The sequence below is a fragment of the Protomyctophum bolini genome (assembly GCF_963924005.1).
Source record: "Protomyctophum bolini genome assembly, chromosome: 18".
Lineage (NCBI taxonomy): Eukaryota > Metazoa > Chordata > Actinopteri > Myctophiformes > Myctophidae > Protomyctophum > Protomyctophum bolini.
In genome coordinates, this window is record NC_137879.1 from 30,824,979 (window position 1) to 30,850,410 (window position 25,432).

Genomic DNA, 25,432 nt, shown 5'->3' on the forward strand with positions numbered 1-25,432 from the left:
ATGATTGTGACACTGACGTGTGTGTGTGTGTGTGTGTGTGTGTGTGTGTGTGTGTGTGTGTGTGTGTGCGTGTGTACGCACACAGAAAATTGGTATGTATTTATAGACCATAAAAGCTTAATTTATTCTTCACCGTATGACGGTATCATGCATAAAGAATAATAGCTTTTCACACTTGGCTTATTTGTTGTTTTTATGGTTCTCGTCGGTGAGACTATGCTCAGGGAAGAGGTTTGGGTTCTCGGCCAGCGTGGCACGGACCTTCTTCTTCTCTTTGAAGCGGCCAGAGTGGGACACCTTGACGTGGCGGCCTTTGGTGGCAGACTTATCCACAATCTTCTCCAGTCTGGCATTGAACTGGCTGTCCATTGCGTCTGTGCATGGAGGTGGGCCGAGCTCCTTATTCCCAGTGTTGCTGCCATACTCGGCTGGGATCTCATACAGAACCTTGGCCTCACTCTTCTTCTTGCGCATGAAGGTCAGCTTCCACCAGCTAGGTTCAGCCATGGCACAGACAGAGACTGGGAGACTGGCCTGCAGAGTACAGGGTGCTTACTACGTCATTGTCATTATCACTTAAGCCTTAAAATCATACTGGTAAATGCGGTAATACAGAAAGACATTGAGATTGCCAAGAGCAAATATACACAAGAAGTTTGTATATGTTTGTTTGGAAATATGTGATCGTTATTGTCTTTGTTTATATTGTACGTACTAGCGTGCAGGCTTGAAGCTCATTCTAGACAAATATTGACATATCTTTTGGTACCATATCTGTATCGGGATCTTAATGCCAGATGTAACTTGAACCAACTTGGTTCATGCTTAATGAATTTTGTCTGTGGTACATCTTATTATTATTATCCATTGCAATATATACCAACATAACCTGTATTACAGTGAATCATGTTTAGATAAGTTTTATTTAGATCATGCTGTGATTCAGAATTATTGTTACAATGTAATACACTAGAACTCCTATTATTAACTGCCTTACAAAGCAAAGACGTTGAGTTAAGCCTTAGTAGTAGTAGTACTAGTAGTAGTAAAAATAATAATACATTTATATTATATTATTTTATTTGTATTGCACTTTTCATTCACAGGGATTCCAGAGTGCTGCTATACATCGTTAAAACATAATCAATCATAGAAGGTTAAAAGCAGGTTTTAAACAGGTCAAGCACAAAAGGACGGTGATTACACAACAATTTAACATTTAAAAATTGGTCAGTGACTAACAATATCGTACGGCAAAGTATACAGTACATTTGGCTTCATTCTCTATAGGTTGTGTCAAAATGACACAACCTGCCTTACAAACCAGACGACATCCATGGATGACCTCTTGTCATCTGCTGCACATCTCGGTGATTAGAGAGTGTAACCGAATGGAGAGAGACACCTGACACCTGCTCTCAGCTGATAAATTAATGAACATGTAAAGACTATCGTCTGTCCATGCCATGAGATCTGATACCATCCCAGAGGGAAAAAAAGCCCTTTCAGTTGATGAGGAGCTAATCTGTTGTCACGGGGCCGCTTGTTATATAATAAAAGCTTGGCAGAGCGGATGCTATTGTTGGCATTATACAAAACAACCGCATGCCACTGGTTTATGTCTTTCATGTGAATCCAACCACCGCAAACTTCTGGGTATATTATAGACAACACAGGTAAAGAGTGTGCACATTGATCCCTGCTCCTGCAGGGCTTAGTCCTCATTGTCTGCACAGGGGGCTTATTGCACAGTCACCTGGCAACCTTTCAGCTCAGATCTTTTGCTTATGAAATGGTAATGGGATCAAGATGTCACGGTGACATTTTCTGCACTACAGTGTGTGTGGTCATAAACAGGAAATACTAGAATCATTATTTATTTAAAAAAAAACAATTGATAATCTTGCAATCTACTGCATATTACTGGCACTAGTTGTCAATATTAACTAAGTACCTAATTTAAAAGGATCCCCTTAAAAACACCTTAAATATTTTATTTAATGTCACGTCTTTCACTCAATAGGGGCTGCTCCATCGCACGTTGACGTATTTAAAATATTGCTTTGATGCTCATATTAACCTCAAGAAATATTAAGTTGTTTTTTATTACCACATGCATTCCATGAATTCCATAGGCTGGACCACACATGGGCATATATGACATCACCAACTGGCGATGGGAGCGACCCCTGTTGAGTGAAAGATGTGCTATTTCTAAAATGAATACAATATTTAAAGTGTTTTTAATTTCAAAGTTTAGTTATAGAGGACAAGTATAATGTATTAAGGTATTCATTATAAGTCTTATTAGACAAGGATCCTTTTAAGAGAAGAGTATGTTTTATGGTGTGTTGGATGATGTGGTGAAGCAATAAAAATGCTTATCATGTTCCCATGTGTCATCATCATCACCATGGCGAATGCTTCATCGTTAAAATGGATTATGGTTTTTTTACACCACTATCATACTGTATATACAGTACACTACACTGCTTTCCAGTGACCCTCATCATGGTCTCTTAGTTTCCATGATGAACTGCCGTATGAGAATAAAGATTGTGTTGCATAAAGTGCAGTCACACTTTATGCAAATATACACCACTATGTTGAAACCCATATCTTACCACATCATACAATTGGGACTACGCCAAATTGTATGATGTGGTAAAGCAATAAAAAGTCACACTTTTGTCATCATCGCAACCGTTCATAGTTCAAATGGATGACGTGGGAACTACCTCCTTACACCACTATTACACACTATAACACTATAACCATAACATCAAAGAAAGGAAAACTCTTATATCCATGATAAATGTTATCTAGATTTACTGCTTTCCCGCATAGTTGATTAATGATTAATCCATCGGTTTGGTTTCAGTTAGTCTCTCGAGACAGGTGCTGTTTTCCCCTTGTTTTGCAGATGGGCTCACAGATTGAGTCTTAGTTGACCAAGGCTTTGTTAGATGTATTTATTTTGGAATAATTCTGAGCCGTGTGTAAATCACAACATATTCTTCATTGCTTGACATGGGTTAGGGTTGTAACACTGCTATTTCCTTATGGAGGAGGTAAAAGTACAATTTCATGAAAGTGACCCATGTATTTGTGCCATATCACTTACTTAATTGCCAGGGGCTTTACTTCTCTGGGCTCAATGTTGCTTGATTACAAGTATTTCTGGCCTAGTTGTGTGCAGACAACCAGGAAACAGATAGCATTGCTGATTAAGATTAGCTTTTATGGGGTCTGGCATCCCTAAAGGCGGCAGTTACCATCCCATGTCAGATCAAACTGTTTACACCTGTTCCCTAGCAGCACCATCATTCACAGTGATATAGTGCCCGTCAGGCGTCAGATTTTCACAATGAATCTGTAATAAATCATGTGGCCAGTGTCGTTTCAGTTTGAATCAAACTGTATCTCTTTCACTGGAGCGAGGTCTTTAGTGTTTATGTCTCAACAGTAATCGCATCCTGACAACAAGCATGTTCTCAATATCAAAATATTTGAGTTTGTTACAGTACGTAGATCACTTTCACATCAGAGTCAATAAGGAAACAATTGTATTACAGTACACACTTGAATTTCTTTTTAGAAAGTTGTGTTTGACTTAGATTTGACCTTTGAGACAAAGAGTCCTGTTGACATAAAGGAGGCCCTCTCATAGCTCTATTTAATAAGTTACTATGTGTTCTATTATGTGTGGGTGAGCCGGTCTGCAAAGCCCCAAAGATCACAGCAGGGAAGGAACACTGTGCTTATATTTGGAAATCACTAACCAAGTGCAAAGCCTTTTTCAACGGAACAATGTTCGAGCTTGAGAAAGGAGGATCCAAGGGCACCTGGACCTGTGCTATCCTGATTATTGAGCTGGAGTTTTCTAGAGTCTTGGGTTTCATCTCCTGTGCCAGGTCCACTGCTGACCCGTAACTGCAAGGTTGACTGAGTTGTTTAAGGACCTTCGTGTCCCTCTGATACACTCTTGTGATATTAAGTGTTCATTAATTATATAACTTAACCTATAGGGCTTGGTAATAGTTTTGATCATTTGCATCAATCCACGTGTCCAGAGGTTTCTATAACTAGCTATAGTATTTATTTGTCATTAGTACCACATTTAGAACTAATGTGCAGTTTACAAATGGCCTTGGGTTACTCAACAACACTTGGACATTTTCTCATAATAGGACTTAACTTTATAACAATAGCACCGTGCTGGCCAAAAAATTCCAGTTGGACTGAAAAGTTCAGTTCAGGTGAAATGTTCTTCTTCTGCTACTTTTTGATTACATCCTGCATGGAAGTTTTAGCTTGTATCACACTTTAATTAAATCACAGGAAAAACACACAAAAAATAAATAAATAAAAAACCCCAGCACCAACTCAAAAACAGTATGTAACTTTGATTAAGAAACTCCAATTTGAACATGTTATACACTTATGGAAATAGAAAAGCCATGAGAGGAACAAAGGTGGTTTCTTACCTAGATTTCGAAGAGCTGGCGTGGACACAGTTCAGGGAGATGCTTTCAGATATGAAAACATCCCTTCATGTTAAACTCGGTAGTTCCTCTCACGCACTTTCTATCTTTATTTATTTCTTCTTTGTCTCTCTTTTTTGATCTTTTGAAGTCCCTCTTGAATTGACAATCAGGTGAGCAGGCACAGGTGCAGCATCTCCCTCCCTCTCCTCTCTCTTTCTCTCTCTCTCTCTCTCTCTCTCTCTCTCTCTCTCTCTCTTTGTCCTTCTGTGCTCGTTCCCTCACCAAAGCACACACCCTCCTCAAACACACGCCTAAAGCCTGCCCAGCTAAAGTGCCTAAGTGAGTAAATGTTACAGACATGTGATTTAGTGAGGCCTTTTTTCTGCCTGCCCCAATCCACATCAAGATTACAGTCAACACAACACAGGGAATGTGAACTTGGTGTGAGTGGTACAGCTTTCCAATCCAAATGGTAAATTAATACTGTTTAATCAGCCACACTTCAAAACTGCCTCTCTGTGTTCGTGTGGAATTTGGAAACTGAAAAAGCCATCACTGTGCAATGTGTGCATGCCATATCACATTTTCCCATGGCTGTTATAAACAGTTAAACAACTCTTTTACAAACAAGGAATGATGTTGACTTCCATGTACAAGATTGACTGGTATACAGCGGCAGAGACAGAGGAAGAGAGGAGATGGAGAGAAAGGTGTTGTTTTGCATCTGGTCGACGAATCACAGACAGTGAATGGATACGTCATTTGCAAGTTTGGGTGACATTCAAATAACCTGAGATTAGGACAGCTGATATACCTAGAGGCTATGTGAGGGTTTAATAGCAGTTTTCGAATGGAGCGACTGACTGACTCCTGTTCATTTCCATGCCCAGACCTGAGTGTCACAGCAGGCCTGCATTTATTGCTGGCCAAATGATATACATGAGATTTGTTCATGGTTGGATGACAAGAGTGAGATTTATTATCACAATGGGAAATAACGGGAAGTCCCTCATGAGGTCTGAGAAGCTCGAAACGCGTCGTGCTAATAAATAAGTTGATGCAGTAAGTTGTCCGTCTCTGTTCCCTGGAGTGTGCAGTCCCTTCCTTGGAAGGTTTTTCTCTTTTTTCATATATATATATATATATATATATATATATATATTTTTTTTTTTAAATATTTTATATATTATATATATTTAGTATGTATTCAGTTATTTAACTTCACAGTGTAAAGTCTACACAAAAGTTTGCGTATTTGTACTCAGCAGAATGAAATGTAGGCTACTAAAACATTACCGTTATGATGATAGTGGTACTGGTACTAATAACTGCAGCAACTGAAATCAAACGACAATAAAATTGATTGATTTAGTATTTATGAACAGTTTGCAGAATGGGTACATTTCACATGAAAGCACAACTCAAGACTTAACGACACACTGATAAAGCATTACACTTGTTTACAACAGGGTTAACCATTTTCAATTAATCAGAATTCATCAGAAGACAACCCAAATATTTCTGTTTAGAGCAGGTTTTGAAGAGACTTGTCCAATCTATGGATCTAGTATATAGACCTTATGGAAATGTATTAGTTACACACATAAGTCTTGACCAGATGAATGATGAGAGTCTGCTGCCCTCTACCGGTTGTCTAAACAATGCTAAAACAGGAACTGCAATATTCGCCAATAAGATGCCACTTTAGCATCGTTGAATATTATTGGTCACACACTACAAGTGTTCGAGCATCGCCTCTCTCGATTGGCTCCCCTTCTTGTAACGTGTCAAATCCATTGTCGAATCGTGTAAACATTGTAAATACTGTGCGCCAGCTGGAGAGAAATATTCCAATTAAAAAAGCAATAAATACTTGTGTAATAATGCATCTGTAAAAGGTTCGTTTTAGGTAATTGTGAACAACTGGAGAAACGATGGAGGTAAAGTGAAACGCTGTCCTCTCTTCCTTTGATTTGTGGCCAAGATAGTTATTTGAGGTATAGTTTTCAGATAGTTAGCTTGCATGCTAGATGGCTCTATGCAATATTACTTAGCACGTGAAAATAGTGTACAGGACAACAGGTTGTTCCAGTAGTCAATAGTAACTTACACATTGGTATAGCATTTTTCGATGGTGGTCCTTTTGCAGTTAAAGCACATGTTTGTTCTGTTATACATACTCATAGTTCAAAGTTCATGTTGTCCTGTGCACAAAATATTCAGAAATCTCTCTCTCTCTCTCTCTCTCTCTCTCTCTCTCTCTCTCTCTCTCTCTCTCTCCTCAGAATGTCCAAAGCCTTCCAATCGACATACAAACCAGCAAGCTACTGGGTAAGGCTTGGTTGTTGCATTTTAGGCACGGGCGATATATATGTTCAATGTTAAATATGATATCACTAAATGCACGCACACACGCACACATATTCCCTATGAGACTTTTCTCTTAAAACAGGGGGGGTTAACAACAAATTCTCCTGCTCATGTACTCAGATTGGCTTGTGGATCGACGACACTGTAACCTGAAATGGCAGGGTGCTGTCATGGACATCAGAGAGAAGATCAAGGCTGCTATTCAGGACATGCCAGAGAATGAAGAAATCAAGGATCTTCTCTCTGGCTCTTGTAGGTCTTTACTATGTATTGTAAATTACTGAAATTGCCTTTTGTGAGTAATAACATATTATAATAGACGTTATGTTCTAAATAAAAATAAAAAAAATCATAATGTGGCCAATTAAAATACATATTTTTGCCATATTGGTGCACGGTGCTATACAGTGCAATAACACGTGCATAATGCGATGACAAATGTCATGCCACAATGTGTCAATACATGGTGTGTATAACCTACTGATTTCACTTTTCTGGATTGGTTCTGTGATCAAGCACTCATAAACGTGTGCTTGTTTTCCACTAGACATCCACTACTTCCACTGTTTAAGGATAGTGGAGATTCTGAAGGGAACCGAGGCCTCCTCCAAGAACATATTTGGAAGGTACTCCTCTCAGAGGATGAAGGTGGGTAATTCTACTAAGGTCTTTCAATTACTCGTGTGGCCAAATCTCTGGATTCAGAATTACGAACCAGTTTATTTGTGTAGGTTTTTTTTTCTTGTCTCATGTAATGTTCTTGTAGCGCCCAAATCCTACATTTGTGGCACTACTGGTTGCCGACAGTGGGGTTGTAGTTAAGACGTGTGCTCCAGAAAGTGATGTCCAAACATGTGCGTAGAGTTGGTATAATGAAGATTTATTATCTGTCTCTGCAGGCCTAGTCACTACAGTATACATATAAATATAAATAAACGTAAATGATCCAAACAGCCTCCTAAACACAGTCTGAAAACTGTTTGCCTCTTGTCAGCAACACCTGCTGCTTGATTGAGATCTAATTAAATACCCTTCCAACCTTCACATTGACCACACCCCTCGGTGGACATCATTGGCCACAATTAGAACACTCAACCCCTAATTGCTACTGGTGTGAAAACAGAGCAATCTTAAAAATACAAAGAGCCATTAAATAACAAAACCAAAATTCAAAACCTTTTAAGCATTCATAACTCAGGCTATATTCAAGATTGCAAACATAAACTGGCCTACTTAGAGGGTGAATGAGAGGTAAAAGTATTTAAAGTATAGGGCTTTGGCAGCTAATAAATATACTTCAACTGAATGGATATGTTTGGACATCACTTTCTGGAGCACACGTCATAACATCAATCCTGGCTGTTGGCAACCAGTAACGCCTAATAATGGGGTTTAGGCGCTACAGTTCTAATGCTGGATTAGTTCTAAATGGATATGATGTTCAAAATTGTCTCCTTTTTGTATATTTTTGCAGGACTGGCAGGAAATTATATCCAACTACGAGGCAGATAATGTATACTTGGGTAAGTTGTTAAAATACAGTATGCTCGTTTATGCATGGATCATGGCACCATGCTCCTCAGTATAGCATCCATAGTATGATCCAAAAATAATTGCCATTTTTGTCAAGTGCTAACACTATGTTAGATTTTACACAGTAGCAGCAGTTTTTGTTGCTGGAAAAAATCAGGCAGTTGTCACTAAGGACTAGTGACAGAGAGAGAATAACGTTATCAATTGTACTGCCCACAGGTGGTCACACTTAGGATGTACTCTGGTAACCGTTAACAAGACACAGAATGTATGAGATGGAAAGTCTTCCTTCCTTCTCTGCTTCCCCTTTACCCTCCCAGTTTCTGAACTGAGAGGAAAAAACCCAAACGGAAGTGGGCCAATGACTCAAACACAGAAACTAATCAACACTAAAAATCATCATGCTTTGAAATACTTGTGTTGCCCAGTGGAGGTGGCCAGTTTGCTGAGTCGCAATGTGAGCTATGAAGGTCCAGCTCTGAGGAAACAGGTGGCCAAAGCCCAGCAACTCCAGCAGGACCTGAGCCGGCGCGAGGTAGACTGCCAGAACTCAGCTGCAGACCTGAGAGTGCGCTACTACACTGCTTGTAAACAGTACGGCATCACAGTAAGTGCACATCGTGTGTTGCATTTATCAACATTCCATGCCAGACATGTTTCTTCTAGAACCGTGTCTGGCATTCACCTGCTAGCATCTAGCAGGTGAGTGTCAGTGTGAGGTGTCATTCATCACTGGACTGGTTCTCCGCTAGGGGGAGAATTTAGCTCGGGAGCTGCAGGCCCTGGTGAAAGATCTACCCACAGTTCTTGGGGACGTTGGGAGGGATGCAGCCAAGCTAGAGGAGCTAATCCAACTTTATACTGCTTTTACAAACTTTGTCTGTGAGTGGTGAGTATCAAATAATCATTGAACTATGGAAAAAAAGGACATATTTTCATTATTCTGAGTAGACTTTATACAATGTACGTAACATCAATGTGCAAATTAAATAAATACAAGTACAACTCCATCATAATTAAGTAATAATCTATTTGTGGCACCCCATAAATAGATTATTACTTAATTATGGGTCAGAAGAAGTCAATAAATGCAGAAGAATACTCACGAAGTGTCCTTCAGGTACATTTTATTTACTGGTAGGTAGGGCTGTGCAACACGAAAGGTTTGGCAAGGAGCCTTCCTCAGCCTGATGAGAAGTACAGCACAGGTGTGTCACTTGTAAGGTGAACCCGGTGAAACACATAAAGCGGTCCAGGTAGACACAAGCTGGCTTCTATACAGGCCTTGCAATGAATAAACACCTTTTTATTTTTATAAATTGGTACCCCTTTTTCCACCAAAAGCGTAATTTATAGACCACTCTGTGTAGCTCTCTCAACCCATGTTTACGCAAACAACAAGTTGATTTAAATTATGGGTGTTTTCTTTCTCAAGACAAACCATTGATGTGATTCACAGGTCTGAGCCTGTGCTCCCCATGCTGACCTTCGTTCAGAAGAGGGGGAACGCAACATTCTATGAGTGGAGGACGGGGGAGGTGCCAGCAGTCATAGAGAGACCTGTCATAGAGGAGGCACCCGCTGATACAATCACAGAGGAAACGGTTGGTCTCTAACTCTCTAATCGCATAAGTATCGTCACAATTCACATCTTTTTTCAGCTTTTTTGTCCTGGTTATTTTATTTAGATTGACTGGGGAGACTTAGGCAGTGGGACAGAATCTCAGGAGGTGAATTTTGGAATAACGGTTGAGGATGGAGTGGACTGGGGCATTAGTCTGGACTCTGAGGTATGAACCACCAGGGTAATTCTTGTTTCATTTAACCAGGATGGTGACCAGAATTAGTTTTTTTTTCACAATAATGGTTTATTAATACTTGATGTATACCTCTTGCAAAATTGTCACATACAAATACAGGTAAACACTTTTCTCCCTCCATCAGCAGGACCCAGGTGCTGGTGGTATCGATTGGGGAGACAGTGGAACAGCTCCAATAGAAATCGAAGTTGTAGATGTGGGCACCGACTGTAAGTAGCTTTTAGCTCGCAATGTGGGAGAAAATATGTTTAGGGTGAGCATGGGCTCATCCTAAACATATTTCCTCCCACACTGCTTATCCAGTGAATTATTTGTTGAAGCGAATGTCCAGTAGTTTTATCCCACTGTTTTATGTTTTTCAGTAAACAATGTTTTCCAGTAAACAAGTGCAAAGAGCACAAGTTCAAAATGTTAAGCTCCTTGTGAAACATATTGGCTGTTATTTTTTTCTTTATTTATTTTTACCATTTGGGATTCTATTTGATTGAATAGGTGGAAGTGGAAGACGACTAGCTTCCACCTATTTGCATTTACTTTGAATCATTAATTTGCCAAAAATAGACTACTGAATTTAATGTTACACAATATGACTTTAAGGACATACTGTATGACCTCTTAGGTCCTGATGGTGTTGCAAAAGGTGAGGATGCCCTGACTATATTGGAAACCCCTCAGTTGCGCAGTCAATTCATTGATGAGCTAATGGAGGTAAGGAATACTGCCAAAATAATGCAAACGCTCATCCTAAACGTTGTATTAACCCATTTAGAGCTGTGTCACCATATAGATTTTAACCACTTTAACAATTATTTTAAACTTTAGCTGTTGAAAAATAGCAGATCTACAAGCTCATAGCACAGCACCAAGTGCCGCACTACGAGCTTGTGGATCTGCTATTTTTGAAAAATTATGTGTTGTGTGCAAATCTTTGAATATATATATATATTCTTTGACAGCGAACGTTTTGGAACAACATATTTTCAGATGGGGGTCGGTGGCCAAACACAGATAATTCTGGGGGTCCTTGACATGAAATAGTTTGAGCACCACTGACATAGAAACATAGGTGTTTAGGTCTCAATGGGTTTTAAATGTGCATCTGTCCCAGCTGGAGGTTTTCCTAAGCCAGCGACTGACCGAGATGCGAGAGGAGGCAGATGTAGTGGCCATGAGCCAGTTTCAGTTGGCCCCCATCGTCATCCAGGACCAGACGCGGCAGCACGTCGAAAAGATGCAGGCCGTGGTGCGGGACCTCATGGGCCGGCTGACCACCTTGAGGATGCAGCACCTCTTCATGATCCAGGCCTCACCAAGGTCCGTCTGTCCCCCAACTCATTGACCGCTGTGACCCACCCCTCCTTATTTGTGATCAAAGCAGGACCGATAGACAGAACAATACAATTTTCATCTGGGCATATTGTGAATCCAGGCCACATTACACCCAACATTAAGTTGAGTAGTAAAGTGCTCTATATGCAACTGACTACTTACTGTGGGCCTCCAACCAGAGGTCGCCCAGTATAAGATTCGTGAGTGATGTCAAACTAATGAAACTATACACGGGAGTATGGAATCTAGTGAAAGTTAAACTTTCAACAATCTCTATAGAAGGGGTCCAAGTCTTAATGTATATATCTTTAGAGCCACAGGAACAGTTTGGACGTGGGGTTTAACATAATTATCATTTTGGAAATATTCAAATTTTCCCATTACGCATGCATTTTCTTTTTGTGTCTGTCTAGGTATGTAGAACGTGTGTCTGAGATGCTGAGACAGAAGTTGAAGCAGGCAGACATCTTAGTGCTGAAGCGTGCCACGCAGGCAGAGAAACGACAGGAGGCATTGGAGGAGCAGGCCAGGCTGGAGCCTCGTGTTGACCTTCTGGCAAGAAGCACCCGCAAACTCCAGAAACTGGTACAAGTACTATTCTGATTCTCATTATTTATTCATACTTACAGGGATGGCAGCGTTAGCAGGCCACTATTCTGCAGTGAGTATTTGTCATTCCATGTTTGAGCAGTAAGTTATCCTATTCTTATTAGACTAAAATGTTAATGAGGGTCAAATGTCATAGTCTGGATTAGAGGCCAAAACTCCATGTCTTACTCATTCTTGTGACAGCCAATCTCTAAATGTAGTGTCAAGTGACACTACATTTAGAGAGATGAATGTACTGAACATCTATTCTATATTATGAGTCTAGCACCTTTATGCCCCTCGCCTAAAGTAGAGAATGAGTTTCTTATTACTAAATTACTGTTACTTAGTGATACTTACTTAGTATTAAGTGTCTTATTACTAAGTCAAATATTTTTTCATCTGACCGAAAATAAATATTGTCACTGATCAGTCGATTGTCATTTGTTTTGCAGATTGAAGCGGACATTTCAAAGCGATACAACAACAGACCTGTCAACATAATGGGGGTCAATGTGTAGAGGTCAAGTTCAGTGATAGTGTTTTGTCATTTTGTCACGATCTGTGTCACTATCCTGCTCCTAGATAAATAAATGTTTTATTTAATGTAAAGCCTCTGGGTGCTCCATTTAATTATTATTTATGTGGATTCACAGCTGAAACTTAAACACTTAAAGCTGCATTATGTAACTATCCTCTTATGCATCGGATTTGAACCCTTTTTCCTGCACAAGAGCTTATGGTTTATTATAATTGCTCAGGGGATAAATTGAATCTTGACCATCAGGTCTAAATTTGGGTCGGATCCTGTGTCTAGGTGAGACATGATCTTTGACACAATATAAATGTCTCAATAGAAGAGCAAGGAGACAAAATACAACCAGCCCAGTTGTATACGTTACATTTTATTAACATACTCTACCATACAGATTGGACAAAATTACATTTTCATAAAAAAGGTTACATAGTGTCGCTTTAATGATTCTGACTTGTGAGACTCAACTCACAGGCTCCCAGACCACACCAATGCAACTCCTTGCAACTGCCATTGGGGAAAATTGTTGCATTGGTGTGGAATCGGACTGTCCTTTAGATTAATGCCCTGTACAGATTCCCTCTAGCAGAGGGACAAATTCACACAACTTCAAAACCTCTTTATCCCTGAAAAAAGTAAGTAAAATGCATGTAATAGGCCTATATATTTTTTTGTGATCATTATAATGTCTAGAAGATTTATTATTTATAATTGTGAAAGATATCCCCGAAATGTAAATGATTAATTTATTATTATTTTAATTATTATAAATGTGCATAACATTTGCATAATTTCTTTTAAACATAATTTCCTCTGCAAAGTCCTAGTAGTACAAGTAGTAGTAAGGTTGATATCTCTTTTTTGCAAGTAGAAATATATCCGGGTCTTACAGTTAAACATATGAAACACGTATGAAAGGTTTAGGAAAGTAACATTTTGTTTGTGAGTGCAGATGTATCATATTTTGTTCCTTTTATGATTATCCAATCTTTTAGTTGATGAAGTTAATTCTCTCTTTGTAAATCACTATAGCATCAAATTAATTTGAAATGTAATTAACTCCTAATCAGTATTGAGAAGTATGTGAGTGTGTCTTGATTGTCTTCAGACTTCAGTCTGAAGTTCAGACTTTAAAAACAGCTGCCCAGCTGGCAACTGCACATGTATTGTGTGTGATTATGATTATTTGATAGTGTGATCAGTGATATTAAACCAGTATTATATTATTTAAGGCGGTGTATCCAAAAACATTTCTAGAGCCCCCTAGCTGTTACATAACAGTGTTTATTATTATCCAGGGAGTTTTGTGCGTGATGCAAGCTCGTGACTAGAATGTTCTACGCATGCTCAGTGTGAAAGCGTGGTTTTTGTGTCAAGCGCGGCGCTGCTAGGCTAGGCTAACTAGCTAGCAATTTTGCAAGTCATGGTGGTGGGCCATTCAGTGAGGAAAGGCTGAAGAATAAAATGTTGACCTGCTCCTTGGAGCTTTTAATAAAGCCTTTTTAATGGTGGTCTTGGGGGTAGTGGACTTGTGGGCATCTGGGCATGAAGACGCGTTTACAGAGCCGTCATGTGTAAGTATTGAAACCAGAGGTTTTCAATGGAAACATCTCGATAGCCGGCTCGCTTCGGTTATTATGACAGCTGATCTGCAGTGTCGCTAACGTTAGCTGCCTCTGTGACAACATGGACAGTGATTATGGGCAACCTAAGGCCGATAACGTCATTTATAAGTGATTGGGACTTTACACATTTGAAAGTTCATCAATAAATAATTGTAATAAAGCAAACACGCTGCATATAGCTTATTGCGGTCTGTATTTATAATACTTCTTCCTCGTTTTTTTAATCACACTGTAACTGTCGCCTCTTTGCTATTGGTCGAATTTAGCTGGGATCCTGGGCCGTCATCGTGTCCCTGGACTCTGATTGGATGGCCCGGCTGTCAGTCACATTTCCCCCACTTGTTGCTAGGGAGATTGTTGATGCTAGCCACGGCGGAAGTAGTAGTCGGCCAAAATAATACCTGTCACTTTTGAGAGAACTTCAACAATTGTGTGCGTTGACAGATGTGGCAACAAAACATATGAGTGGTAATGTATGTTGTACAATGAGGCTGATGCTTTTGACTCATGGATTTCATTACGTGTTGTTGGCTAACTAGCGATAGTATAGGACAAAGACATGGGCGCAGTTGTTGTGAGGAGGGAGGAACCCTGCCAGCCAGCCAACGTTGTCGTTGGCAGTGTGTGTTCGCTGGCTAGGTAGCACAAGCTGCCCAGACTCCCTCATTCACCTTCAGCAAGCATGCATGCACTACAGTACAGATAGCTGGTTGGCCCGTCTGGGGTGGGGTGATGCCTTGTAGCTCTGTCTGTCTGTGTCTCCATCGTTTGGTTTGCTAAAATAGTCCAACATCTCTAGGCTACATTAAAAGGCGTTGAACTGTACGAAGTAGGACCGTACGAACAGTCATCAGTTCTCTGGTCTTGGGAGGATGCGGTGGATGGTTGATGTATAGCTAGCAAGTCGCTCTCTCTCTCTTTCGTGGTATTAATACATTCTGTTAGGTCAGGGAGGGTGGCCAAGAGACTAACGTACTGTAGAATTGAAAGAATGGGCCACAACTGGAGTAAGTGTTTCTGTGATCTTTATTGTACCAGAGTAATAACATGTCCTGTGTATCACAGCAATAACTTGTGCTTTCTTGGCTTTTCTCAGGCATGGGGGGATGAGGATCATATGAAGATCAATGCTTTTGGACGATTACTGGACTGTCAACAAAGTGGATACACTTTTGGATCTTAATCCCATTTAAGATTAACTGAACACTACGTAACATAAAGCCAAGGACCCTCTCCCTAAACCATTTTCACTAACTTCTTACTTTAATGTCTTTATCTCAGCTTTGCAGTATAAGTAGTGAACTTTTGCTGCACTGTAGTTTGCCCCGTTTTCGTTTTTGTTTTTTACTTTCACTTTTTGTTCCTTTTGTAAAGAAATGCTTTACCTGAAAAAGTACTTCACAGAGGGCCTGATTCAGTTCACCATCCTTCTGAGTCTCCTTGGGGTGCGGGTGGACGTTGACACCTATCTAAGCAGTCAGCTGCCCCCACTGAGAGAGATCATCCTGGGCCCGAGCTCAGCCTACACCCAGACCCAGTTTTACAACCTGCGCAACACGCTGGACGGCTATGGCATCCATCCCAAGAGTGTGGACCTCGACCATTTCTTTACCACCCGCCGGCTGTTGAACCAGGTGCGCCAGCTGGATCGCCTCTCCGTGCCCAGTCCCGAGCTCAGCACCTGGCTGGTGCACCGTGACACAGAGACTGTGGTGTCTGCAGCCAGCCAGTCCAGCCCCAGCATTACCCTGGACAATGGGGCCAGCCTAGAAGACGTGGACAACCCTGACGCTACCCCGGCCATGAGGGGAGGAGGTGGAGCGCCTGAATCCACCTACAACCTGAATGAAGCGGACGGCAGCCTGGGAGCCGTGGCCCCCGAGGGCTCCCAGGAGCAGGGCAACAGGGACGGCAACGATGACCTCACCAAAGAGGTACTGTCTGGAGCACGATCTCACGTTTACTCTGCCCAACACCAGCACAAGTAGAGGTCGAGCACTTGTTGTTTTGAGTGACAAATTAATGGGATTAGTGGGTATTCAAGTATTTTTGAATGAAATAATTTGAGTGTCAGCAAAGCATTCAATTCATTAACACACTAGTTACTTACTGGTTACTTAACGTAAATAGTTTACTGTGCATTTGTTTTTTAATTAATCTAGACTTCTTCAGTTACAGTTCATTTTGCTTATCATGTGCTTTCTTCAACACTGTCACAGGGTTGGCACAGAGATGTAATGCATTCATTTGTCACACTAAGCCATTGTAAAGTCATGTAGGCCTACCGGCTGTGATTTGGGGTCACATGACTGCCGTGGCTAAGAGGTTATGCTATGGTTGCATCATCTGACCAGACTTCTGTTACATGATCTGCCGGTCTGTGGTGCTAAAAGAAAACTGTAATGGAGGAATATTAATATTCAGTCATCTTCTTGGTGTAGAAAACAAAGAACATAATAATTCCTAATTCCTAAAAGCAAATCCTCATGGTCATGCCCAAAATTATGCGAATTTCATTTGCACTTTTAAGTTGGCTGAAATGATTGATCTACTACTCGCCTTAGTTCTATTACCAATCACTTGTCTTTGTATTGCCAACGTTTCCTTATTGAGTCAGTGTGCTTATTTTCCAGGACATTGATTTGATTGACATCCTGTGGCGACAGGACATTGACCTTGGTGCGGGGCGAGAAGTGTTCAACTACAGCAACCGTCAGAAGGCGAGCGAGGAGGAGAAACCCAGCCCACAGGAGAGCAAGGAAAGGACAGAGGCACAGGAAAGCTGGAGGAACGGAGTGAACCTACAGGGGGCTCAGCCGGTAGACGGGGAGACGGGAGAGAGCATTCCAGAGCAGGTTGGTTGCCTGAAGAGACTGCCATGCATGAGCATCCCCCACTGAGTATCCCTCCAGTTACATTTCAAAATAAAATCGCAACCCCGTGTGAAGTGAGTGGTGCAATTCCATGTGGCGGTCCCCGGGAACTTCCAGACCCACAGGAACGAGCCCAGGGTGCCGGCCCGGTTCCGGCGAGACGCCCCGTGTCCGAAACAGTGGAGAAATGACAGAGTTACTGTGTGGGGGTCCCCGGAACATTCAGACCCCCATGTACGCGGCCAGGCCGGTTCCGGCGAGCCGCCCTGCGTCCACAGTACTGTACTGTCACACCCAAAATCATCATATATACAGTTAATATGTGTGTGTGTTAGGCTGCACAACAGTGACACATGGTGATGAAAACCAACCAAACACTATTTTAGGGCTCGGACACAGGGACGGACACAGCCAGCCAGGGACCATGGGACACAGCCAGAGACACACAAAGCTCCGTATAGGAGTGGTTGCACCACTCAAAAATAAAAGGGCATAGTGTCGAGGAAGCAGTCTCAAACAATTGCAATTAGACATTTGCAGTTATGAACATCATATGATAACTGCAAATGTACACCCCACCCCGACAAGTGGTGACAGTCTTAACACACATAAGCCTATATGCCCAGAAATAAAGATGCCAGGGTTAAGTGGTTAAAAGCCCTCAGAGTTTAAAGACATTCGAGGGCCATCCAATTGCTAATCTAGATTAGCATGTTGTCATCATCATCATCATAATTTTTCGACCGCAGTCGAGATCATGGATTTCACAATGCCACGCCAGACTTCCCGGTCCTTCATTACCATCCCCAGTTCCTGCTTACTGATGCATGTGTCCCTAGCGATGACATCAGGGTACGACAGTTTTCTACCTCTGGTCTGCTTTGAGGCAGGGCTCCAGAGAAGAAGGGAAGATATAACCTCATTGTCAGCTCTGTAGCAGTGGCCGGCAAACTGTGTTCTTCTGAATTGGACTAGTGAAGAAACACGGGGAAGTTTGCCGTATATTAGATCAGTCGATGGGTGGCTCTTCCAAGACAGATCATTAGAAGGCGGGTGTAAGTGCCATCCAACCGTTTCTCTTGTTTCTTTGAAAGTGTCTCAGAGCCATGATAGAGTAGAATCGGCTCGACGGTCGTCCTAAATATAGCATGTTGTTCATATAGTGGTAAATGAAACCTCATCATACTCCAGACAGACTCACCCCTTCATTCTAGTTTGGTGAATTCACACTAACTGTTCCCCGGGCACTGTATTAATAGCACCTAGTGCTCCTTATAGTTAGGATGGGTAAATCCAGAGGACAAATTTCATGTGTGTGCAAAATGTATACATACAGTGACCAAAATACAACGAAGGAGTGGGGACTAAATAATGATAGTTTAATTAAGACTGACTGTAAAGCTATGTCTTAGTTATCAGTCTTTTGCAAACTGGCACAGCTAAATAAACAGTTATAAACATTACTGTAACATGAATTTGAGTCAGTAATGCCTTGTTGCAGTGTGCAATGGAGAGTTTGAATCGCAGAGTTGAAGAAATCTAAACATGTTGCGAGTACTCATTCAGTCGGTGAACCACCTGCTCCATTGCTGTGATTGACGGAGAAACACCTAACTCATATTTCACTAGGAAATACGTCCCGATAATGGTGATGGCCGCGAAAAGCCATTTCAGCTGACAGCCGGTCTTTAAATACTGGAAAACAGAACAATTCCGCATTCAAACCAGGGTCAGCGTTGTGGACTACAGCCTTAGGCATAGTTATAGAGTATGCATGCACTGATAAAAGTCTCTTTTGATTCTTAAGTTCATTTAATAGATGCTATTATGTTATTATTAACAGCATTTATGCTTCTCTGATCCACTGGAGCATCTGTATGTTTCACAGTATTGAAAATCATCCCCTGGTATACTGTACCTGTACCTTGATACTGCCCAAGCCTAATCAAAAGAAATCATCTGTTATTAAATGTACTTAAGAGTAATTCATAACTATTCATTATTAAAACAGACCTCTCTCTGGGTGTTTTATTATATTGTACAGGCTTACAGATGTTGATTTTACCATTTGAAGATCCGGATCCAGTCCGGGTTTTCTTCCTAATAACAAAAACAGTGTCATTTTCAAGTAGATGCCGATTTCAATTATGTTACACATGGAATTTCTAACAAGCAGATGTGTATAAAAGTGCTATAAGACTGACATGAGGAAATGGGGAGAGAGATGGGGAGTGACTCCCAGCAAAGGTCGTCTGGATTTGAACCCGCAGCACACATTTGCAGCCTAGATGCCCGGACCGCTACACCAGCGGCCCTGGCTACACTTACTCTACCTTTAAGAATAAGATATTATGCCTTTTTAGTTGTCAACCAATTTGCCATTATAGTTTATCTCACACAGTCCTTAATTTTTAATCTTAGACCTGTCCTTCATTGTTCCCACAGCTGACGGTTAATGGCTCCCAAACATCATTATCTCTCCAAGAATGTCTAAGGCTGCTGGAGGCCACCTTCCCTTTTGGAGAGGAGGCGGAGGTAAAGAACTTCTGTTGGTTCATCTAACTGCCGGTATGCATGACTGACTGTAATGGAATAGATCACTGGGGCAACATACACATACACGGTATAATCCTCACCTTTACACTCTCAGGGTTAAAGTAACACACCTTTAGGGCTTATAGTTAAATCTAAAGTGTGGTGGAATGTCATGCTTTGTAGCCGTGCCCGTGGTCATCCTAATGTTTGTGAATGGCCTTCATTAGTTTCCAGCTCCAGTGGTCACCCCAGAGATTGGTGTCCCCAATGAAGAAGCTCCCTCTACATCTCAGAGCCTCCCCCTTGCTCCGCCACTGCCCCAGCCAGAACCACAGCTGGACTTAGAGCAGCAGTGGCAGGACATCATGGCTATCATGGAGCTGCAGGTATGTCTCAGTGAAGGACTGGGGTGAATTCATCTTCTGGTCAAAATGGGAGTCACATTAATAAATGTATCCAATAATAATTATTTACTTTTCATCCATCATTAATGATCAGCCTTTTCATTGAAAAATGTGTCTCACCTTTATGGCAAAAGGCTATCTACTTAAATGTTTAAATTGAATGAAATACATAGGACTGTCAGTTTTTCTAACCCTTACAATGACGGAAGTAGGTTTTCAATTTAAAGGGTCCCGGGTCCCAGGGGTGGTCTTTTAGATGGGTGGCGGTGGCGCGCTATGAGCTTGTAGAGCTGCTATTTTTCAATAGCTAAATTACAACATAATGTTTAAAACACCAAAAGGGGTTCCCGCCCAAAATGGGTTAAATTATGTTAGAGTACAGTACTGAGTACAGTATTCCATCCCATGACCCCCGGAGGGTAACATGATTGCATTCTTTCTCAAGTTAGTGAGTCTAAGGATGCAGGCCATTAGCATCACTGCCCTTACGTTGATTACCCTTACTGGTTTTGGGATAAATGTAAATGTAGAGACAAACACACTTACCGGTAATAATAATAATAAAGCTTTATTTGTATAGCACCTTTTAAGAACAAGTCACAAAGTGCTTTTACAGAGAGACATATATAAAAACATAGCAAGGAGGCCCACAATAGAATAGAATACATGACAATAACAACAAGAAATCAATAAAATCACAAATCACATGGGTAGGGGGTTGAATGCAGCTTTGTAGAAATTAGTTTTAAGGAGTGATTTAAAAGAACATATCGAACCTCTTTTAAAGTTGAGTAATACTGAAAAATTTGAAAATGTACATGAGGGAGCATTTTTAGTACCAACCTAAATATTAATGCCTTAATATTGGGGAAGTGTTATATGACCACTAACCCAGATCATTGTGTTTGAAGGCAATGGAGGTGAACAACAGCTCTAACACCAGTCCCGGCAGTGCTAATGGCACTAGTGGGCCAGTCGATCCCAATACCATGGGAAGTTTTGGACTTTCTTCTCGCTCCACACTTATAAACCAGGACGTCAGCCTTCACCAAGCCTCACTCCCCAGCTGCAGCCAAGACTTCCCCATACTATTCAACCCCCAGGCGGATCCCATCAGCCTCACCCCGAGGCCTGCCATGCGCAGACTGTCGTCCAGCAACTCCTCCAACGTCAACTCCACATTTGGATCTACCAATCTGACCGGCCTCTTTCTCCCGCCACTCATGAACGGCACCAGTAACAACGTCACCTCCGCCGCCCCCATACTGCCTGATCCCTTCAGCACCTTGCTGGAGGAGTCCATGCTGGACGAGATCAGCCTGCTGGACCTTGCCATGGAGGAGGGCTTCAGCCAGGCTCAGGCCTCCCAGCTGGAGGATGAGTTGGACTCGGATTCGGGCCTCTCGCTGGACTCCAGCCACAGCCCCGCCTCCCCGAGCAGCTCAGAGACCTCCTGCTCCTCGGCAGCATCCTCCTCCTCCACCTCTGCGACCTTCTCGGAGGAAGGAGCCGTGGGCTACAGCACCGACAGCGAGGTGACCACCGCAGACACGGAAGAAGGTGCCGTTGGGGGCTACCAGCCTGGCTACAGTAAACTCTGCCGTATGAGCTATCAGGACCCCTCCCAGTTCCATGGTCTGCCTCAGCTGGACAGCATCGGCCACAATCACACCTACAATCTGCCACTTTCCTCCCCCTTCTCTGAACACCCGGAGCTCCCCATCTCGTCCAGCAAGAAAACCGTCCGTGACAAACATCACTCTAAGTTCCAGCCCACACAGGACCTGCTCGACAAGCAGTCCAGCCGGGACGAGCGCCGGGCGCGATCTATGAAGATCCCGTTCACCAACGAAAAGATCATCAACCTACCCGTGGAGGAGTTCAACGAGCTCCTGGCCAAACACCACCTGAGCGAAGGCCAGTTGGCCCTTATTCGTGACATCCGCCGCCGCGGGAAAAACAAGATGGCAGCCCAGAACTGTCGCAAGCGCAAGCTGGACACCATCCTCAACTTGGAGCAGGGCGTCCATGACCTGCGGCGTGACAAGGCCCGCCTGCTGAAGGAGAAGATGGAGTTCATCCGCACCATTCGGCAGATGAAGCAGAAGATGCAGAGCGTCTATCAGGAGGTGTTCGCCCAGCTGAGGGACGAGGAGGGCCGGCCCTACCCGCCCAGCGAGTACTCCCTCCAGTACAGCTCTGACGGCAGCGTGCTCGTCATGCCCCGGAACATGGCAGCTGCCGAGCAGAATCGCAAGCCAGAGAAAAAACAAAAGGACAAGAAGAAGTGAGTGTAGGCGGGGAGTGCTGCTGTTAATTCTTTCAATTTGCTAAATCAATAAGAAAGATTTCTGCAGTTGCAAGAGAGATGTCCTTTTTTTCTTTGAGAAGATTCTGGTGAGAAGAAAAATAGCGTTGTCGACTACTCTTCCTGCATTAGTTTTTGTTTCCCCCACACTTTTCTTTGTGTTCCTGCATTTTTTCCTGGATACAACTTTGAAAACAGAAGAAGCTCTTCATTTGAGTACTGGTATTTCATTACTTTGGTGAAAAAAGGAACAAACAAGGAAACAGAAGGGTTTGAAAGGACTTGAATGAGCTATTTGAAGAAAATAAAAAGATGGGCTCTAGATCCTTTGGCACTGATCCACAGAGATGGAAGTCGTTGTCCAGACAAGTGAAAGGACTAGTGTCAAGAGAAATGGGAGTATAAAAGACAGACATTGTCAGCAAAATATGGCTGGAACACCTATGCATTGGTTAAGATTAAAAAAGGACTGTTAGATCACTTTGCACCCTGGAAACTTGCCAGCGATCTTCAGTCACTGAGGCTTGTAAATGTCCAAAACCTTGTTTAGGCACAGAAGGATCATCTACAGCTTCTGAGAGTTTAGATACCAAAGGCTAAAAATGAAGTCCATTTTAGGAAATGCCATTTTAACACCAATACTAACCAAAGGTTGTATGGTGCACTTCACCTGCTCTCTAGGCAACGATCTGAAAGCTCCAACACCACACTCTAAATGCAGTGTTTACATTGCAAAAGTCCTAATGATTTTCTTGTTTGTTTTTGACTCAAAGAAAATGTAAAAGACTTTGAGTTTAGAGGGCCTACTGAGATTGGGATTTGACGCGTGTACAAGTAAGATGCTGGAGGGAGAAAGAGGCAGTGGTTGAGTGTGTATTCTTGGGCTGGCCGTTGACGAGAGGCCTAGAAGTGGGAGATTGACGAGAAGAGCAGATGGACATTTTAGGAAGGAGGCACACCGCATTAGAAACCGTATCGGCTTCCGTATACTAATACATAGCACTGTAATTTGTCTTTCAAAGGCTTGGCTATATGCATTTCGCTGTGTCTCTTTTGCTATTCCTCTGCTGCAGGTTTTAAGACGGAAGATGCGATTGGCGAGGCTCTCAAAATGTTCATAATCTATAGTATAAGCAAAGTTATAGGTCTATCCACATCAGCATTATATAAAGAGGCTACACCCCCTTTTTGTTAATCTGAACTCTATTGTGCTGAGCCTGTAATCACATTTTAGGAATGCAAATGGTTGAAGGAATACAAAACACTAACTGATGGCCGGGCTAGCAACTATAGATTGTACTGTATGAAGACTACTGGATCTTGATTGACATCATGTGTTGTGATCTGGTTTGTTCTCTTTATGGTGACTGGGTTCTGAGCAATGTTGTAGCAATAGCCCATGAAAGTAACTTATTTGCCAATATCATCCTACTGATAGTTACCAGAGGCAATTGAAGATTCAGTCGATTTTTAACTGCTGAAAGCCAAGCTGTTGGCTAAAATATTTAAGTCAAAAACTTTGTGTTGCTAAAGAAGTAAGCCAAGTAATTATTTAAATGAGTGAACTGACAAACAACAGAATGTGTGTGGTGGACACTTTGTTTTGAATGCCTTTATTTCACAAGCACATATCTTGAATTAAAGGTTTTGAGAATTAATTACTTTTCTCAAAGTAGAAGTGCTATTACTCGTTTTGTGTTCTTGAATGAAGTCTGTCAGTAAATGTATGTTACCCCACTGGAATAATTAGGACGTTTTCAGCTCAGACAGCTGTTAATTTAATATATTTGAGAACGTGGCTGAAAAATGAGAATTTGCAGCATTAAAATAAGATCTGTCATACATTTCAGTTTTGAAAGGAGACATTGTGTTATTAAAAGTCCTGTAATTCGGCATGGTATTCAGGCATGGATCTCAGTTCAATTGGAAACATTAATTTCAGTGCAATACCAAGTAAGTTACTAATACTACTACTATCTTAGTGCACTGCTTTTGTCTGTCTAATGTAAATATTTTCATGTTTACTGTTTGTCATTTTTTCTGTCGTCTGTCCAATCAATGTCTCCAACTTCTCACACCCTGCTTTCAGTTTGGATGTATTTTTCTCTCCTAGTTATAATTTGAATTATTTGCTGGCAATCTGGGATTGTTTTTATTGATTAATAAAGTGTTTTTATTTTCAACTGTGACTGTGTTTTGCTGTCATCAATAATGAACTTTGAAGTGTATTTGTTGCTGGGAGGGAACTACCTAACTTATTTTAATTTTTTGTTGCATAAATCAGTGCTATTGGACAAAACCTCAACTCCATTGGACCCTCAGTGTCTACTCCACCACCTCTCCCCCTCATGCAAGTAATTCACAATGTATAAAGTCACAACACCAACTTTGATGAAGCAGTATTGCTTTGTTAAAAATAAGGTTTTCTTCATTTCCTGAAATTTACATTTGAGTTTGTTTCTTCTCAACAGAGATATAGATCTCCAAGTTATTCACCTGTAAAGTGTAAAAGTATGTTTTAACAACTACTATTTGACAGGATTGAGGTGTGGCCAATTATGACATTGTCTTAGTGTTACGAACATTTGCGTTTGAGAGATGACCATCTTGAGAACAATTCGATATTAAAGCTGAGCTCATGTCTCTCTTCCACAATTCACACATTCTACACCGTAGCTGTCACTGTAGCTAAAATAATATATTGTTAATAAACACCCCAACGTTTAAATGCTGTGTGGTTCAGGCCTTGCTGGTGTACAGCCAAATATTTTTGCCTTGGCCAGCCGTCTCAAGAGGATTTGTTGGGTTCATTATGTTGGTATAATGGTGGTTTGGGAACCCAGAGTTTATAATCCAAATGAAGGAGCCTCTGTACCGTACGTGCCCTCTTGTGGGGAGCCTGCAGCTCTCAGATACTGCCAATATCATGCACACCAAACCACTCACCAATCTACAGTACTTATGATGGATATCTGATAAAGCAATACAAGAATGAGAACACTTGACAAAAAATTGTTTATTTTCC

General features: G+C 41.6%; 3 protein-coding genes across 7 annotated transcripts; 2 read left to right on the plus strand and 1 right to left on the minus strand.

The window, feature by feature from the left end:
* Window positions 1–23: 23 nt before the first annotated feature.
* On the minus strand, window positions 24–4,688 carry prr15lb (proline rich 15 like b). Its single transcript, XM_080788759.1, has 2 exons — window positions 4,488–4,688; window positions 24–534 (listed from the first exon to the last, which is right to left on the minus strand). Exon 2 carries the CDS (start codon window positions 505–507, stop codon window positions 181–183), a length of 327 nt encoding a protein of 108 aa, XP_080644885.1. The 5' UTR covers window positions 508–534; window positions 4,488–4,688; the 3' UTR covers window positions 24–180.
* Window positions 4,689–6,291: 1,603 nt separating this feature from the next.
* Window positions 6,292–12,739, plus strand: cdk5rap3 (CDK5 regulatory subunit associated protein 3). 2 transcript variants are annotated; one of them, XM_080788511.1, is made up of 14 exons: window positions 6,292–6,427; window positions 6,773–6,818; window positions 6,978–7,109; window positions 7,405–7,505; window positions 8,332–8,380; window positions 8,819–8,997; window positions 9,143–9,279; window positions 9,850–9,994; window positions 10,079–10,180; window positions 10,335–10,419; window positions 10,830–10,918; window positions 11,319–11,524; window positions 11,953–12,124; window positions 12,583–12,739. In XM_080788511.1, the coding sequence occupies exons 1-14, from the start codon at window positions 6,422–6,424 to the stop codon at window positions 12,646–12,648; spliced, it is 1,515 nt and encodes a 504-aa protein (XP_080644637.1). In that variant the 5' UTR covers window positions 6,292–6,421; the 3' UTR covers window positions 12,649–12,739. The 2 variants fall into 2 exon arrangements, with proteins under 2 accessions (XP_080644637.1, XP_080644638.1); XM_080788512.1 differs by having other exon boundaries at window positions 10,338–10,419.
* Window positions 12,740–14,055: 1,316 nt separating this feature from the next.
* On the plus strand, window positions 14,056–24,596 carry nfe2l1b (nfe2 like bZIP transcription factor 1b). 4 transcript variants are annotated; one of them, XM_080788647.1, is made up of 6 exons: window positions 14,056–14,236; window positions 15,384–16,221; window positions 16,954–17,142; window positions 19,606–19,695; window positions 19,923–20,081; window positions 21,011–24,596. In XM_080788647.1, exons 2-6 carry the CDS (start codon window positions 15,664–15,666, stop codon window positions 22,388–22,390), a joined length of 2,376 nt encoding a protein of 791 aa, XP_080644773.1. In that variant the 5' UTR covers window positions 14,056–14,236; window positions 15,384–15,663; the 3' UTR covers window positions 22,391–24,596. The 4 variants fall into 4 exon arrangements, with proteins under 4 accessions (XP_080644773.1, XP_080644770.1, XP_080644772.1 ...); XM_080788644.1 differs by having other exon boundaries at window positions 14,057–14,236; window positions 16,921–17,142; XM_080788646.1 differs by lacking the exon at window positions 14,056–14,236 and adding an exon at window positions 14,285–14,755 and having other exon boundaries at window positions 16,921–17,142.
* Window positions 24,597–25,432: the final 836 nt, after the last annotated feature.